General features: G+C 41.8%; 1 protein-coding gene across 2 annotated transcripts in view; it reads right to left on the bottom strand.

Annotated features, from left to right (window-relative positions):
• Positions 1–18,122, bottom strand: part of GALNT17 (polypeptide N-acetylgalactosaminyltransferase 17) — a 436,312-nt gene that overhangs the window by 267,163 nt on the left and 151,027 nt on the right. For both annotated transcript variants that reach the window (XM_038539024.1, XM_038539025.1), the window contains exon 2: positions 17,237–17,420. In XM_038539024.1, coding sequence (XP_038394952.1) covers positions 17,237–17,420 — 184 coding nt within the window. The remainder of the gene's footprint in view (positions 1–17,236; positions 17,421–18,122) is intronic.

An 18,122-nucleotide genomic window follows, 5' to 3' on the forward strand; every position in this document is an offset into this window, starting at 1 on the left:
AAAGCCTAAATGCAATGGACAATATCCCAGGAAAAGGCAGTTTGGTAAGATTAACCTCATTAAAGACAGAAGCCTTTAATAGGCCTGTTTCCCCAGGAGAAATAGAAAAGAAAAAGCATCAAGGAATCACCACATAAAGAACTCTCAGGACCAGATGATTTCACAGGTGAATTTTACAAACTTTCAAAGACCACATAGTCATAATGCTCCATAAGTTGTTCCACGCATTGAAAATGAAAGAAAACTTCCTAATTCTTCTTATATGTATTGATACCTAAACCTCTTAAGGAAAGTACAGAGAGAGAGAGAGAGAATTACAAATATTGATGCAAAAGTTCTAAATAAAATATGAGTGAATATCACATTAGGAAAATAATACACCATGGCCTAGTGAAATTTATTCCAGGGATGCAAATTTGATTCAGTTGTAGGAAATCTAATAACATAATATACAATACGGGGAGAAGAAAATCTATGATTATCTGTATAGGCACTGAAAATACTGAGAAGCCTTCAACAAATTGAACTCCTCCTAATAGAAAACTCAAGAAAATCGGAATTGATGGATACTTTCTTAACCAGGAAACAACTATACCAATAGTCATAAAACCAGCATCTCTACTACAGGCATTTCCATTAAGGTCAAAAGCAAGGCACATGAGCCCTCTTGCTTTACTAATTCCCTACTGCCCAGGCGGGCCCCAGAGACGCAGCTGACTACCGGGCAGATGTCACCTTCAACCAAGTGATCGACATTAACAACACCACCAGCAACGAAACAACTAGATCCCACGGGCATCCTCGTAAGATGCGTTGAAATGACCACAGCACTTTTGTAGTCTTCCTGCACCGTCGCATAACCTGAATCTAATTCTGAAGAAACAGGTACGTCCAAATTGAGAGATGTTTCTCAAAATAACTGGACTGCAATCTTCAGAAATGCCAATGTCACGGACAACAAAGAAATACTGAAGGACCATTTCAAAACAAAAAAATCATGACAAATGAGTGTAATTTGTGATCTAGCAGTTTTTTCCCCAAAAGGATGTTACTAAGACAATTGGTGAAATGTGAATAAGGACTGGAGACACGTAATATTATCCATTTTGTTCTGTGGTTATGTAAGAGAATGTCCTTGTTTTTAGGATTGAGAAGTATTGAGAGGGAAAGGAGCATCTTGTCTGCGGCTTATCCTCAACCAGTTCACGAAAAAATAGGTACCCGTGGAGAGATATAAATATTATAAAATGTTAACTTTTAAAGAATCTGAGTAAAGGGTATGCAGAATTTTTAGGTACTATTCTCGAAACTTTTCTGAAGTGTGAATTTATATCATAATGAAAAGTTAAAAATCAGCATAATGATAGTAATAACTTCCTTTGATTCCCCAAACCCTCGGATGCAATCCCATGACTCTTCATACCAAAAATCACCAAGAGGGACGCCTGGGTGGCTCAGTGGTTGAGCGTCTGCCTTCAGTTCAGGACGTGATCCTGGGGTCCTGGGATAAAGTCCCGCTTCGGGCTCCCCACAGGGAGCCTACTTGTCCCTCTGCCTGTGACTCTGCCTCTCACACTGTGTCTCTCATAAATAAATAAATAAAATCTTTTAAAACTAAAAAAAATTTAAAATCACCAAGAATAGTCCATTTGATCTTCCCAATCCCTCTCTCCCATTCACTCTTTAAACAATTCAAATCAGGGTTGAATACCCTTGTGGAGATCATCAATGAACTTCCTGTTGTCAAACCCACTGAACACCTCTGGCACCTCAGTACCACTCATGGCTAGTGACCACTCCTTCCTTCCGAAAATACTCTCCTCTCTTGGCTTCCATGTCACTCCCTCTCCTGGATTTCTTCCTTCTTTATTTGCTGTTCTCTCTTCACATCAATTGCTGCATTCCTCTCTTCTTCCGATGCTCTAAGTTTTGGAATGAACTAGCACTCCCTCCTGGGCCCTTGCCTCATCTCCAGCCCTCCTTATGACCTCAGTCTCGATGGGCATCTCTTTGCTGGTACCTCCAAAGGCCTATACCCAACCCTGACCTCTCCCTTGAGCTCCAGAGTCATAAATCTTTCAATCGCCTATTTGATATCTCCAATGACAGGACTAAAAGTCAATCTAAACTTATGCCCAAAGTAGAATTCTTAAATATCTCCCCAAATCTGTTTGGTTTTCAGTCCTCCTCACCTCGGTAAATAGCACTATCATCCACCCATATGGTAGTCTGTTCCATCTATGATTTGATCTAAAACTCTGCTGTCTCCCTTGATCATCTCCTCACCTCGGTAAATAGCACTATCATCCACCCATATGGTAGTCTGTTCCATCTATGATTCGATCTAAAACTCTGCTGTCTCCCTTGATCATCTCCATCGTGACTCTATCTTCTCTTCATCTCCTGTGCTCACCTAGCTGAAATCGCTATTATCTCCTACCTTAACTATTCTTCAAATCGGATTCCTGGCTTCTCTCTTGCTCTCTACAGTCCATTCCCCAAAAGCATTCAGATCAGATCATGACACCTCCCCATATCAGATCTCCAGAGGCTTCCATTGCTATCAATACTAGTTTCCTAGAGCTCCCATAACAAAGTGGGTGGCTTAAAACAGCAATAATCTATTATCACATAGTTCTGGAGGCTAGAAGTCTGAAATCAAGGTGTTGGGGCTATGCTCTGAAGGCTCTAGAAAAAAATCTACCCTTGCTCCTTCTTAGCTTCTGGAGATCGCTGACAATCCTTGGCATTTCTTGGCTTGTGGATGCATCATTACTCCATGCTCTGCCTGTGTCTTCCCACAGCCTTCTTCCCTCAGTGTCTGTCCCTCTGTGTCTGTGTCTCTGTGTCTCCTCTTTTCTCATGAGGACACCAGTCATCTTGGATTTAGGGCCTACCCTGGTCTAGTATGACCTCATCTTTACTTAAGTTTCATTTGCAAAGACCACATTTTCATATAACGTCACCATCAGAGGCTCCAAATAGACTTGAATTTGGAAGCTATATTATTTAACCTAATAAGTCACTTTTTATTCCCATTGGAATAAATCCCAAATTCTTTATCATTGCCCATATTCCTGCATGATCTGGTTCCTACCTACCTCTCCATCCTCCTCCATTTGCCAAGTATTTCCTATCAGTTTCTAAATAAAGCCAAGCCCACAGATTCAAGGCCTTGCTGGGGACTGTTCTTTCCATTGGAGTGTTTTTCTGCCAGGGTTTGAGTTGCTGGCTCATGCTCATCTCTTCTATTTCCTCAGTGGACCTCTCTCTAAAGTACCTCATTTCCAGTTACTCTGTGTATCAGCACTCTGGATTTACTTCAAAGCACTTACCACAATCTCTAATTTTCTTGTGTTTATTTTTGTTTCTTATCTGTCTCCCATTACAATTTCAGCATCCAACATAGTAACTGGGACATAGGAGTTGATCAATGAGTATTTGCTGAATGATTAAATAAATTCGTGTGTGTACGTGTGTGTGCGCGCGCACGCATGTGCATGTACAACTCCCACAGAAACTTCCCATGGCTCTCTACAAAGCCCTTAACATTTTTTTTATATCAATTAACGAACAAATTCCATCAATTTTCTCCATGCCCTAATTTATACTTATTTAAGAATTCTCCTGATCAGACTTTGTAAGACACACACAAAAAAAGGCTCTAATTCTGCCACCAGGGTTTCAAGTATTTATTAAGAGCAGTCCAAGACTCATTCAACTTTCCATGATCAGATGTGGGTTAAGCAGACCCATGTGCAAAGTGGGACTAGACTCACCACAATGAAGACGAGACCTTCTTCAAGGTCATGTTATGAACAGGGCAGTCCCCTAAAAATTGCAAGTGTGTTCACAATGCATTTGAGAGTTACAGAGAACACGATATTATTATCAAGGGTCAAGTGTACAGCAGGGTGCTGCCCACAGAGGGATATCACATTCTTTCATCATTGCAACACGTACCATTAAAGAAATTTTCAAGGAGTAATAATTCGCAGTACATCATCTTGAAGCAATTTTATATTTATTTATTCAATTGAATTATTTATGTCATTCATAATGAAATGAAACTCAAACAGCATTGGCTGCTTTGCATCTTGCCTTCGTTCGCTTTGCTGCATATGACTATTTTTATGCAAATGAGGTTATGATGACATTAAACATTTTCTACTGATTTTCCAAGAACAAATATGTTCTCTCCATATGCCACCGTCTTCTTTTTCCTGCATCCATCCTCAGAGCTCTGTTGGCTGATCAGAATTTTTTCTAAATGAACTCCAAGGACGTTCCATCTGTAATACTGATGAGCCTGTCTCCCTCTGCAGTGCATATACAGCACTCCCATTAATACCTGAATTTAGCCCATTTCGCCCATTCCGCCAGAAGCCCTATTTATCCCCCCGGCTCTCACCATGCTGTAAATCTCACCTTGTTACAAGGCACTGTGGCACTCCCCCACTGCCACTTTGGGGGATGTTTACTCTGCTCACAGAGCAAAAACAACTGAGAATTCCACACATAAAAAAGGTGTTGTGATTGCAGAGATGTTTGCCTCTATTGATTATATTCAGAGCTGGAAAACAAATGTTCTCAGGAAAGTATTTCACCTAACTAGCCACCAGACGAATCAGAGCGGAATTCAGCAGGCTGCTAACACTGGGCTCATGAATGATGGCTTGGACTTTCTTGTAGGGGTGTATGTGTGTGGTGTGTGTGTGTGTGTGTGTGTGCATGTGTCTGAGTTTGTTTTAACTCAGAGTGCACTGCTACTATGAGGGGCATTAGGACTAGGCAGGCAGGAAAATCCCCTAGAAACACACAGGTTGCAGGTTGCAAGAGTCCCCGGTGACAGGCATTGTGGGAATTTCTGACTATAACCGGAAGTGAGCTACTCCTATACAGTTCATGCATGCCTACAACCCTTACATAAAATATCAAAGGGTTGCAACTATAAATCCCAACATTGGCTTTTCCTGGAGTCACATCTACATCTGGGAGACATGCACCTGGTACTCAATAACCCTAGAGGTTGGACACAGGCCACAGAGCAGATCCATCTGCAGGACAGAACAAGGTTCACATTGGGTTTCTATCTGCTGATGTCATGTGCCCCATGCAGGTAACTGGAACTGGTCCAGAAAACTGTCTAGAACAGAAGTGGAGGGGAATCCCTCTGGCGGCCTCACTCTGATGCACTTAGATGAGAATCCTTTCAGGTTTGAATAAAAGATTAAGTTAATTTGCCCATTCATAAACTTTTGGGTGGCCAGGGTGGCATTACCTCTAGAAGTGGAATCCTTTCTTAAACATTAGCTGAATCTTTGACCTTCATGTTTACGATGCCCTTAGTAGTGCAAATAGTATCTTGGCTTCCTGTGGGTCTTTCCAATTCTACATCTCCACATTTGAAACACCCCAGAGGGGTTTCAATTGTTTCATGCGATGCAATGAAATTTGAAAAGGAAGCTAATTCAGGGCACCTAGGTGGCTCAGTGGTTGAGCGTCTGACTTCAGCTCAGGGCATGATCCTGGAGTCCTGGGATCAAGTTCCACATCTGGCTCCCCAAGGGGAGCCTGCTTCTCCCTCTGCCTGTGTCTCTGCCTCTCTCTCTGTGTCTCTCATGAATATATAAATAAAATCTAATTTAAAAATTTTTAAAATAAAATTTAAAAAATTAATACTGATGCTTAGGCTCCACTCCCAGAGATTCTGAATTGATCACCATGGAGGAGAAGACAGGCAACCCAATGTTAAAAGCTTCCCAGGTGATGTAATGCACAGAACCACTGTGTAGCAAGAATGCATGCATTTAGGCAAGCAGGGATGCAGGTCCTAGAGCTTCCACATTTCACTTTGGCAATTTCTGACACTCTTACCCAAAGAACATTCTCGAACATTTATTCTAAGATTCTCATCTTTCCATAACAGGCAGCAAATAATGATGGAAATTGGGCCTTTTGCCTCTTGCCTATAACAGTTGGGGATTTTAAGGCAGGCGCTTGCCTGAGGCAACAATGGGTTCTTTTTGTCCTTGCATGGACCCCAGACCAGCCTGGAAGATGAGGGCTCCCTTGCCCTCCCCCAGCTGCCCCAGGCCAATGGCCAGCCTCAGGGGCTAGGTTCAGCTCCACACTGGAGCAGCTGCACAGAAAGTCTCAAAAATCAAAATTTCATTGAGAACACAGGCATTCTGCAGGCAAGGCCACCGCTGAATAACCTCTGATCTTTCAAAACTCTCTTACCATTTCAGAGGTTCTCAGAAGGAATTGAGAAAAAGTGGCCACAACTTCAAACGGGAGACTCTGTAGAGCCCAGCAACCTACATTTTTTTTTGCAAGCTCTGAAGACCTCACTTTGAAAAATACTCTAAAATACGCTTTTGAATATTCAGTGCTATTCATGGAAAAATTATTTTAATATGCGGTGGAAAGAAATCATCTTGATTTGTGAAAAAATAAGAACAGCTGATCCTTGAATTGTTTGACATGGGTTCAAGCACATTTGAACTGTGGGATTCCCTTACATGCAGATTTTTTACAGAACAGTACTGTGATTGTGTTTTCTCTTTTTTGTGATTTTCTTACTAACATCTGCTTTTCTCCAGCTTACTTTATTGTTAAGAATGCAGTGTAAAATACACAGAGCATACAAAATATGTGTTAATCAGCTGTTTATGTTACTGGTTAGTTTTCCGGTTGATAGTACGCTATCAGTAGTTAAGATTTTAGGGAGTCAAAAGTTATAGGCAGATTTTCGCCAGCAAGAGATCAGCACCCCTAATCTTCATGGATCCCCCTTCAAAGGTCAACTGTATACTCTTTTTTGTCTGACAGCTATTGATGATTGCAAAGCAGAAGCAGGAGACTGCTGATCTCATTCCACCAGCTTCTGCTTGGCCTCCGGGCTCCCTGAACACCCAACTGATCTTCTGTAAGAGGCAGGCTGCTGTGGATCCCGAAGTGGAGCCTACTGATCCAGCTCGGAAGAGCCTGAGGAGGTGACATGCCCTTCCCAGGAGCTCATCACATAGCCTGGCATCTGTCTCGGGCTGGGTCCCCTGGATTTCTGTGCCGACTTGCCGGCAAGAGAATACTCATTAGCCTAGATTTGAGTTTTCCATATTAGCGACACACAGCTGTGCCCTACCCATCACGTAGATACTTCCCTAAAGATTTCACCGTTATATGCAAGGTGTTTGAAGTATGTACAATGAAGGATCTTTAAGAAATAACTGCAGCTAATATGTATTGATTGGGTATCATTAATGTATGAGAAAGGCTGAGACTACTGCCTGGTACACCAGCCTATGCAGCTCCTAGGAAATAATCGATTTACTCCCGACAACAATTCCCTGAAGTAAATACCAACACATCAGCATTTTACATATTAGGCCCTGAAAGGTTAAATAGCTTGCCCATGGTTGCAGAGCTAGTAAGAAGCAAAGCTAGGATTGGAACTCAGATTTCCAAGTCCATGCTCTTGACCTATCTGAAAAAACTCTCTCATTAAGGTTTTTAAGTGACGTAGACATGCTCTTCAGACCTAAGAAACCCACAAAGGTGCAATCAACATTCACCCACAGATATGATCAGATATTAAAGTACGGGTACTGCCATCTGCCTACTTCCCATGACTGTGGGTGAGGGCCAGCTCTAGCAGAAGAAGTTCCATCCTCTTGGTTATGCTTCTGGGTGAAATCAATTTGACGGTAAGACATTTCCTGAACTTGTTAATATTGTACTATTTACTCTTTCCGAGTTTTACAAACAAATACTGTATCCCGCAAGAGTCTGCAACTATATCACTCTACCTATGAGAAGGTCTTAATAGACAATAGTTCATCAAATTCAAAGTAGAGCCCCTTTGGTGATGGAATTCAGTTATAGGAAAGGGTAAAAAGGATGAAGAGAAGTAAACAAAGGAGTGAGTATACACACACACACACACACACACACACACACATGCACAGACACACACGCACACACACACACACAATTCCCCAAAGAAACTGTCTTGTTTCTAAGACTCAGAATTTCTCTTCCAGGCTCCAGCACTTACCAGCTGTGTGACCTCAGGCAGGTTGCTCAACGTCTCCTAACCCCCCTCACCTCATTTATAAAACAGAGATGGGAGCAGTTACTTCAGAGAGCAGTTAAATTTAAACAAGATCAATAAAACATGCAGCACAGTGACAAAACATAAAAGGCAGTCAATAAAAGGGAATAATTATTGTGGTCAGTGATTCAGAGACACTCCTAAGCATGTACCGCCTTACAATGTCGACCAACAAGTACTTATGGGACAGTTGCCCTTTGTGCCCACATCTGTGAAAGACAAAGTTTAACACATGCTCCTTGACCTTCTTTTTGAGGTACTTCTGCTCTATTGGAAAACTAACCTATGAGACACAGGATATCAATCATCAGAAGAATGATTCAGAAAAAAAATAAAAGCCCAGTCACAAATTCAATAATCAAGATTCCACGGGAGATGGAAAACTTAATCGGGTAATTATAATACCATAACTCACATACACACATGGACTCAACCTAAGATACCCACTGGACTTGGATGATTCTCCAATCTCCATAGTCAGCCTGGAAATCCCTCCTGAGCTCCATACCCAAAGGCGCAGTGATCTGATCCACTGGACATGACACGAAGATGGTCCACAGACGTTGCAAGCAGTGTGTGCCCAATGCAGACGTTATTGGAATATAACAGGTTAGAATTTGTGGCAACAAAGCAAAGAGGGGACTTTCTGAGTGAAGCAAAATGAATTCCAAAGAAACCTGACGTCTGGATTTATAAGCAAGAAGCCAAAGGAGAAATTGAAGATAACAGCAGTAGAAACTGCCCATAAATTACCAACACGATCTGGGAGGAGGAGGGCAGCCATAAAAAGGATCTCAGTGGTGGCTTTAAATGAGCACAGATGGATCTGTGTGCTGCTGGACAGTGCCACCCCCATATTACCAGATCACCGGGTGAGCAGATCATTAATGTGCCACAATAGGATGTAGAATGGCATATCTCTGCAAGGGATGGGAGTGGGTTTTATTTGTTTGTTTTTAAGATTTTATTCATTTATTCATGAGAGACACAAAGAGAGAGGCAGAGACACAGTCAGAGGGAGAAGCAGGCTTCCTGCAGGGAATCTGATACAGGGAACCTGATGCGGGGAGCCCGGAGCAGGACTTGATCCTAGGACCCCAGGATCATGACCTGAGCCGAAGGCAGACGCTCAATCACTGAGCCACCCAGGCATCTTAGGAGTGGGGTTTCTAAAGCCCTATCTGGCTTCCAGTGTCACCAAATGTCACCACTTCATTCGCACACACCTCGTCACATAATGAATAAAGCCAGACAGATTCGTCTCATGTGGTTGCCTCAGGAAAATTATAACTAAGGGGAAACCTGGACAAGCAAAACTGCCATCTTCCACACAAAGCCTGGGCCTCTGCAGGACTCTCCCAGTTAATGAAATCACTTCACTCTGTCTCCCAAGCTAGAAACTTCTGATTGCACCCACTTCATCCATATCCAATTATTCGCCTCATCTGGCTGAGTCTCAGAAAGTTTTTCTTGAATCTAGCCCGTCCACTCCAACCCTTAGTCCTTGGTTTGCTACAGAGAAGCCATTTCCATAAAAATGGTACATTAATAATAAAATGCTCACTCTATTATTAGAGTAATAACATCCTCTCCATCAGGCGATGCCTAGCACTCAGTTGGCACTCAACAAACGCTGAGTGGATGGAGAAGAGACTAAATCTGTTTAACCAGCCTGCCGCCAGCCTCCATCTGTTCTGGCCTAGCCTACGCATTCCTCCCACAGTTAATCATTATCTCTTTTGTCAGCAAAGGGATCATACCAATAGTACCATCTTGCCCCAATCCTTCATTGGCGTCCACTGATGATGAGAAAGTCCCCTCCGGAACCCAGGCTGGCGCATGAGGCGCCTCCCAACCTGGCCACCTGCTTCCCCTTGGATCTCTCCTTCCATAATTCCCTCTAGAAAGTCTGCTCCCGCTAGAAGCTTGTGTGCTGTTCCCCTCACCCCCAAATCCAAGAACCTGTCCATCCTCCGGCACAGGCTGTTCTCTTTGAAATGCCCTGCCCTCTCCCTGCAGGAGCAATCCCTGCTCCAAGGCTTCCTCCATGCTGCCCCCTGACCCCGGTGAACTCCTCTGCCACCTGCCCCTCACCACACGCTCCAATTTCCTACATGGCCAAGCGCACCTGGCTCCTCCCCACGCTGCCAGCACACTGCCTGGCCAATTGGAGACTTCGCTCAAAAATCATTTTTTAATAATTTATTTAAAAACAAAGAAAGAAAGGGGAAAAAAAAACCAATAGAGACCAGGGGAACAGCATACAGCTTAGAAAATAAGCCTAAAAAAAAAAAAAAAAAGAAAATAAGCCTAGATATAGAAAACATATAAACTGCATCACATCCAGCATCTCCAAATGAAAGAGTTATTTACAGATTTTTCTTTTGGAAAAAGCTTCTTTGAAAAAAAAAATGGAGAGACATTTTAAACAAAAGATACATACCTTGTACCATATGCCAAAATAAACTCTAGATGGATGAAGGAGCAAAAAACAAGAGTCACGGAAAAGCAACATGAACAGAATAGAATATTTATAAGTATTTCTGAGGGACGATAGCTTTCTCAGCTTTAAAGCAGTGAAGAAATGAAATTGGCAAGATTGACAGTATGGGATTCATAGAAATTTAAACTATCTGTCCAGTGGAAGAAAAAAGCCTCACACAATTGAAACGGAAAACAACATTTTGGAATCCATTTTCGTGAAATATGACAAGCAAGTGGTTAATCCCACTACTATCTAAAAATTCACTCACGTCTATAAGAAAAACAATTTTCTTAAGAGTAGCATGATAATAACGTGGTAGGAATTAAAGCAACATAAGGTTCTGGACAAAATTGTGATGAAACTAACTGATTTGAATCCTCTACACTTGGGAAGGCTTTTGGGGAGCTTCCCAAAAAAGGATCTCATCCATCGGGGATACTTCCTCTTGGGCTTGGACTGCACGGGAGAAAGGAAGCTACTCTGGCCCCAGACAGGTACCGCCCTTCACATCCTCAAGGCTCAAATATCAAAGAGTAGCTTCCACATGCACATCCTTTGTCACTCTTCAATGGCAAGGGTTAATCTGCAATTAGTGAAGGTTAATTCAGTAACTTTTGTGGTGGAGCCCAGACTTTACAGTGGTGCCTCTGGTTACCATATCTGGACTGTGGGCAATCTCCCAAATTCATCTCCAATTCCACCTTCCAATGTATCCTCCAGACAGCTGCCAGGATAATCTAAAAAGGCAAATGTGGTCATGTATGTCATCCAACCCACCTGTTCCTTTCTTCTCCACCTCTTTCTGCTACCATACTTCCACCTTTCCTGGGCAGCCTTGATTTTTTTGTGTAGGTTTATGCTTATTGCTTAGTTAAACTTTTGTGTTGTGAAAACAAAACATGCACTTTCCCATCTCATTTCTGTAATCTCCACATGCCTAAATCACGATGATGCCTCTATTTCTTGACATTTAAATTTGCCACATTTGCAACTGGTTTTTCTGTTTCTAAGGATAAAGATTTAATGGTCTTTTTTTTTTAAAGATTTTTATTTATTCATGAGAGACACAAAGAGAGGCAGAGACACAGGCACAAGGAGAAGTAGCTTCCTTAGGAGGAGCCTGATGCGGAGTCAATCCCAGGATCCGGGGATCACGCCCTGAGCCAAAGGCAGAAGCTCAACCACTGAGCAACCCAGGTGCCCAAGATTTAATGGTCTTATACTCCCCACACCTCACACACACATTTTGCCCTCCTCCTTTTTCCAACACAGCCATATCATAATTTGCAAGTAAGTAAATATCCAATATTTACATTTGTGTGACTCTATTGTGCCCAGTTGAGCCAGAGTATAGAAAATTACAATTCCTTTCTTGAGAAACTCTTGGATTTTTCTTGTGGCTAACTATTGCTTTGCTTTGTCAGAAGCTTCTTTTTCCCTTTCTGTTTCTATCACTAACTTAAGTCCCAAACTTTCCTAAAGAATGGTTTTTAAAAATCTTGCGAAGCCAAGGGAAAACAAATAAACAAGTGGAACTACATCAAACTAAAAAGCTTCTCCACAGCCAAAAAAAAAAAAAAAAAAAATCACAAAAAGGCAACCTACTGAATGGAAGAAAATATTTGTAAGTCATATATCTGATTAGGGATTCATATCAAAATTTATCAAGAACTCAGACAACCTGATAAAAAAAAAAATCAAACGATCCAATTAGAAAGTGGGCAGAAGATCTAAGCAGACATCTTTCCAAAGAAGACATACAGATGGCCAAAAGGTACATGAAAAGATGCTCCCCATCACTAATCACAAAGGAAATGCAAATCAAAATGGCAAGAGACCATCTCACACCTGACTGATATCAAAAACACAAGAAACAAGTGTTAGCAAGGACATGGAGAAAAGGGAATCTTTGTGCACTGTTGGTGGGGAATGCAAATTGGTGCAGCCACTGTTGAAGACAGTATGAAAATTCCTCAAAAAAGTAAAAAATAGAACTACCATATGATCCAGCAATCCCATTTTGGGGTATTTATCCAAAAAAAATTAAAGTACTAATTCAAAAAGATATATGCACCCCCATGCTCATTGCAGTATTATTCACAAAACCCAAGAAATGGAAACAATCTAAGTGTCCATCACTGGATGAGTGAATAAAGAAAATATCACACACACACACACACACACACACATAATGGCTACTATTCCACTATTTAAAAAAATGAAATCCTGCCATTTGTGACAATGTGGATGGAACCTGAGGGCATTAGGATAAGCAAAATAAGTCAAACAGAGAAAGACAAATACTGTATGACTTCACTTATATGTGGAAGCTAAAAACAAACAAAATAAGTTCAATGCTACTGAGAACAGATTGGTAGTTGCCAGAGGCAGGTGGGGTTGGGAGGAGGCCAAACGGGTGAAAGGGGTCAAAAGGAAGAAACTTCCAGTTATATAAAATAAGTAAGTCCTGGGGCTGTCAAATACAGCATGATGACTATAGTTAAAAATACTGTATCACCCATATGAGAGTTACTAAGATAGTAGATTTCAGAAGTTCTCATTATGAGAAAAAACAACCTGCAACTATGTGTACTGACAGACATTAACTAGACTTATGGTGATTACTCAACAGTATATACAAACATCGAATCATTATGTTGCACACTTGAAACTAATATAAGGTAGTGTGTCAATTATGTGTCAATAATAATAATAATAATAATAATAATAATAATAATTCTTAATGTAGTCAAAAACACTAGGTAATAAAATAATTCTATCCCCTGGCCTCCTTTGCCCTCCTCCAAAGCCCTCTATCCCCCTGTTCCAGTGTGGAATGGTGGTTCTCCTGGCCGGCTACATAGCTGTCACCCTGAAATGTGACCCTGGAACATCCCTTTATTGGCTTTTTGGGATCTGCCTTTTGTACTCTCCTGTTTGGGTCCCCTGTTTCTTCAATACTATTATTCTCTTTCTTACTTTACCCCCTTGTTTTACTGGAGCACATCCTTGAGTAGCTTCCTGAAAACAGATGCAGGAGAGGTGCACGTGGAGGCCCTGCTTAAATGTATTTACTGATTCTGAATTTTTATATTGACTTTTTTTTTTTAATTTTGAGGATCAGTGGTGCCTGGGTGGCTCAGCTGGTTCAGTGTCTGTCTCTTGATTTCAGCTCAGGTCACAATCTCGGGATCCTGAGATCCAACCCTGTGTTGGGCTCTGTGCTCAGTGGGGAATCTGCTTGAGATGCTCTCTCTCTCTTCCTCTGTTCCTCTCTCCACTCACACACTGACTCTCTGTCTTTATCTTTAAAAAATAAATAAATCAGTAAAATCTGAAGACCTAACTGCCTTTATGAAATGATTCACAAATCAGGCGGCATCTCAGCTGGAAAACAGTAGTGTGCTCTGAGGAGTTGCACAAAAAGATTCACATTTCATGTGGGTTTAATTTCTCTTTTCATTCATTCTGTAGACCCAGGGGAGGACCTCCTAATCTGAAAGCTCATGTCCTACGGGCCTGGGAAATTGTGCTCCATCACTGGTCTGTCAATTTTCTTCTTCCCATTTTCTCTGTTCTCTTTCTGATATTCTTATTAGTTAATGTTGAATCTGCTGGACTGACCTCCTGCTTTATTTTTTGTCCTATTTTTCATTTTTTTCCATCTGTCAGTTCTTCTCAATGCTATCTTCCACTCTTTTATTAATGTATTCCTATCTTATTTTTAACTTGCAAGACTTCTTTTTTACTTTATTTTTACTTTACTTTATTACTTTATTTTTATTTAAATTCAACTTGCCAACATATAGTATAATGTCCAGTGCTCATCCCATCAAGTGCCCTCCTCAGTGCCCATCACCCAGTTCCCCCAAGCCCACGCCCACCTCCTCTCCTGTAACCCTTAGTTTGTTTCCCAGAGTTAGGAGTCTCTCATGGTTTGTCTCCCTCTCTAACTTACTTGGTTCTTATTTGGTGAATAAAATAAGACATTCCATAACCTAACTCACTAATTATAGTTTTAAGGTTCACAGTCTCCTCCTCCCCTATGTACCTTTTCTATTGTTGCTGCTGTTGTTAAGGTCTTTTGTAACTGAGACACTTTGAGATGTCCAGGGATCCTGGCTCTTCTGTCTTATTTCAGAGGGAGACAGGTACGTGGAGACAAATGGAGCTTTACAACAAGCTTGCCTTACTAAGAGTGAGCAGAACTCAGTCATTTGGGGAGGAAGCCAATGATCACATCTATTGGCTTTTTCTGAGGCTGGTTTCTTCAGAAGAGATCCCTTCCACATGCTGATTATAGGGGTGTGAAAGCCTGGGGGGTAATGATGGTGAGGGTGCCCCAGATGGCACGGAGCCTTACCCTCTGTCCTAGGCTACATCTTATGAGCTCTAGCCCAGAGTTCACCTTTTCCTGAGAGTGTCTCTCCCAAACTCTGCCAGGTAGGGAAGGGTAGCCCCTGGCTGTGCGCTTCTAGAGAAAGAAAGCATCTGCAATGCTTCCTTTCAAATCCACTTCCCAGCCATTGGAAATAGCCAGAACCTCCAATGCCCAGGTCCCTGAGGTTCTGAGGTGTGATGAGGCTGCCTGCATTCTTCAGCTCTTCCCACCACTGCCCACCACATGCAGGAGGTTGGGTCCTAGCTTCACCCACTCTGTCATCAGTACCATTCATTCATCCCCTCTCTTTCCATCTGCCCAAATTCTGTGGGTGTTTCTTCCCTGCTATCATTCCCTAACCTGTTCAGTTGTCCGTTGTAGATCACCATCCTCTCCAGCTCTTTCCTGTCATCTTACTGAAGTTCCAAGAGGGGTCAGATACAAGGGGTCTGTTGAAGAAACCATGCTAATGTACAGAGCACTGGGAGCCATAGCTCCCCACCCCTCTCAGCACACCATGCTTTTGTTTGCTCCCAACTCTGCTCTTGCTGTTCCCCCATCTGGTCCATTTCTTTTCTTTTTCTTTTGTCCATTTCCCAACCCATGGTGACACGTAAAGATCAGCTTCAGGCATCATCTCCAGCAGGAAACCTTCCAGATCCTCCCCGCACAGCCTGTATATATCTCTGGCTTGACACACACCACATAGACCACTGTGTTGAATCAATCTGACTATAAGTCTGCCTCTCTCCCTGGATAACAAGTAAGTAGGCAAGGACTGTGTCTTCTCCAATGTTCTGCCTCTAGTGTGTGAAAAGCCATCTGGCATCTTAATAGGTGCTCACTGATATGTGTTCAACTGACCCACTTCCAGTAAGCTCCATGTTAGAAACATTTTCATTCTCAAAGGAAGGCCAAAAGAAAAAAGAAAAAAAAGGCTCTGTTTATTTGCCAACGTCCAAATATGAAAGGCTAATCAGAGAGCACCAGGAAACGAAAACAGCCAGATGTGTTTGAGAGCAAAAGTCCAAGAACACAAAATAGCTTCCAACAGGGGTGATGTATGTTTTCTGAGCGATTCAAAATGAATATATGTTTATTAGGCAGAGAGAGACTTAACAGGTTTCTCGGCTAATGCTGCAATTTTAAATCCATTTAAGATAATTTTCTTTATCTTGAATCTATTTTTCTCAGTAACCAGGATACTTAACTGATTTATACAAAATCCATTTGAAAAAGAAATAATCTCTTCTAAGCAAGGGCACAGTCTAAATGGGGAAAAAAAGAGACACTACAAATCTAACACAAAACAAAGAATCTGTTAAGCCAACGTGGATACTTGCCTAGAAACACGCTTTCTTCTAGCATCTTAATTCCATGACCCATCCCTCTTCTCTACTTCCCAAGTAGAAAAAAATAATAATTCTTAAATCTGAGCTCATAGAACAAAGACGTTTCATGAGACAACCAAGACACAAACACAATTGGTTAAAAGGAAAGGCTGAAACAAAACAGGGAAAGTTGAAACAATCACAGAATGCCCTTTCTCACCCATCAGCTTGGCAGAGCATTTCTGAAACTGAGTGTGGATTGCCATAAACGTTCTGGAGGACAGTATCCCAACATGTGTCTAGAGCTTCCAGAAGTATCCCTATGACGTGGTATAAGGCTTATACTTTTAGAAGTGTGGGTTGAGAAAGTAAATACCAAATCACTACATACGAGGATGTGAGTGGGAAGATATTCATCAAATTGTTATTTATAATGATGACAAACCAACAATAACCTAAATTTCCAACAACGGAAATAATGATCAAAATGGTCATAATGACAATCATCATCAATCATAATTAATGACATCAGAAAGTGTTCATGAAATAATATTAAATGAAAAGAGGATACAAACAATGCATCGGGGTGCATGCTCATACTCTATAGAAAATCAACTCAAACACAAGATGCTGAGATTTAACTGACTGCTGTCTCTCAGTAATGAGATCATGGGCTTTTTATTTTTTACTTAAAACTTTTTATATAGAGAACTTTCCCATGCGTTTCTGAATTACTTTTTTGGCAATAAATACAATACTTAGATCATATTTCATAATCCCTGGTACTAGGTTTGTTGACCGTGAAGGAGACTGAGACAGAAGCCCCTGTGCTAGTGACAAGATACATGAGAACATGTCACAGACTCGGGGCTGCACCCATCACATGACAGCAAGCCACTCTGAATGACTCAATTAGAACTTACTTGGTAGGACGATAATCCGGAATGGAACGATCCAGTGAAATTTTTTCACTGAGGTAGGAATTGTAGCCATACTTCTCATGGGGGCCCTTGGCTTTCTCCTCTTCAGCCGGGGACAGGGTAGCAGGAAGGCCCCCTTTGCCCCGCCCACCATAACCTTCGATGAGCCCAAGGGATTTGGATAAGCCTAGAAAAAGGAAGGAAAAAGAATAATTTGAAAACCACCACATCAGGATATGGCACTCAAGCTCAGATACAGCTTCAGCAGAAATTCTAACATTACCTGTCACAGGTAATTGGGTCCTCAATCTGTCATTCCAGGTATAGGCCCTGAACCCATTCATCCTACATAAGGTCAGGGTCACCGAGATTAAGTCTAATTCCCAGTAAGGAGCCTCTTCCTCCTCTGGGGGAACTCAGTGGGCAGGGATTTACAAACAGGAGAGATTACTGAAACTGGAAGAAATGCAGACCAAGAAGGTCACACAGGATGGGACAAAAGTGGAGCCATCAGAGTGCCTACATTCCTTTCTCCACGGGACACTTCCACGAGCTCCGCACACAACACACAAGAAGGACAGCCGGTACCTGGAACTGCCAAACCACAGGTGTCTTTACTTCATTTGAACAGAGAATGACATACAGATGGATTTTATCACAAGTTTAAAGTAACAACCTGACACCATTCTTTACCTAATGGTTTTACTTAAATTTCATCTAAACGGCAAAAGGAAATACAATATGCTTAAGAATAAATCATAGAGGGGAAAAAAAACCATAAGGGTGATAACCATGCCAAGCAGAGTAGGAGGCCTCTGTAGCAAGCCTCCCTGAGCAATTGGGAGTTCCCAGCAAGGTGGCAGCTTTATACCTACTGTTCCATTATACG

This window comes from Canis lupus, chromosome 6, assembly GCF_011100685.1.
Source record: "Canis lupus familiaris isolate Mischka breed German Shepherd chromosome 6, alternate assembly UU_Cfam_GSD_1.0, whole genome shotgun sequence".
Taxonomy (NCBI): domain Eukaryota; kingdom Metazoa; phylum Chordata; class Mammalia; order Carnivora; family Canidae; genus Canis; species Canis lupus.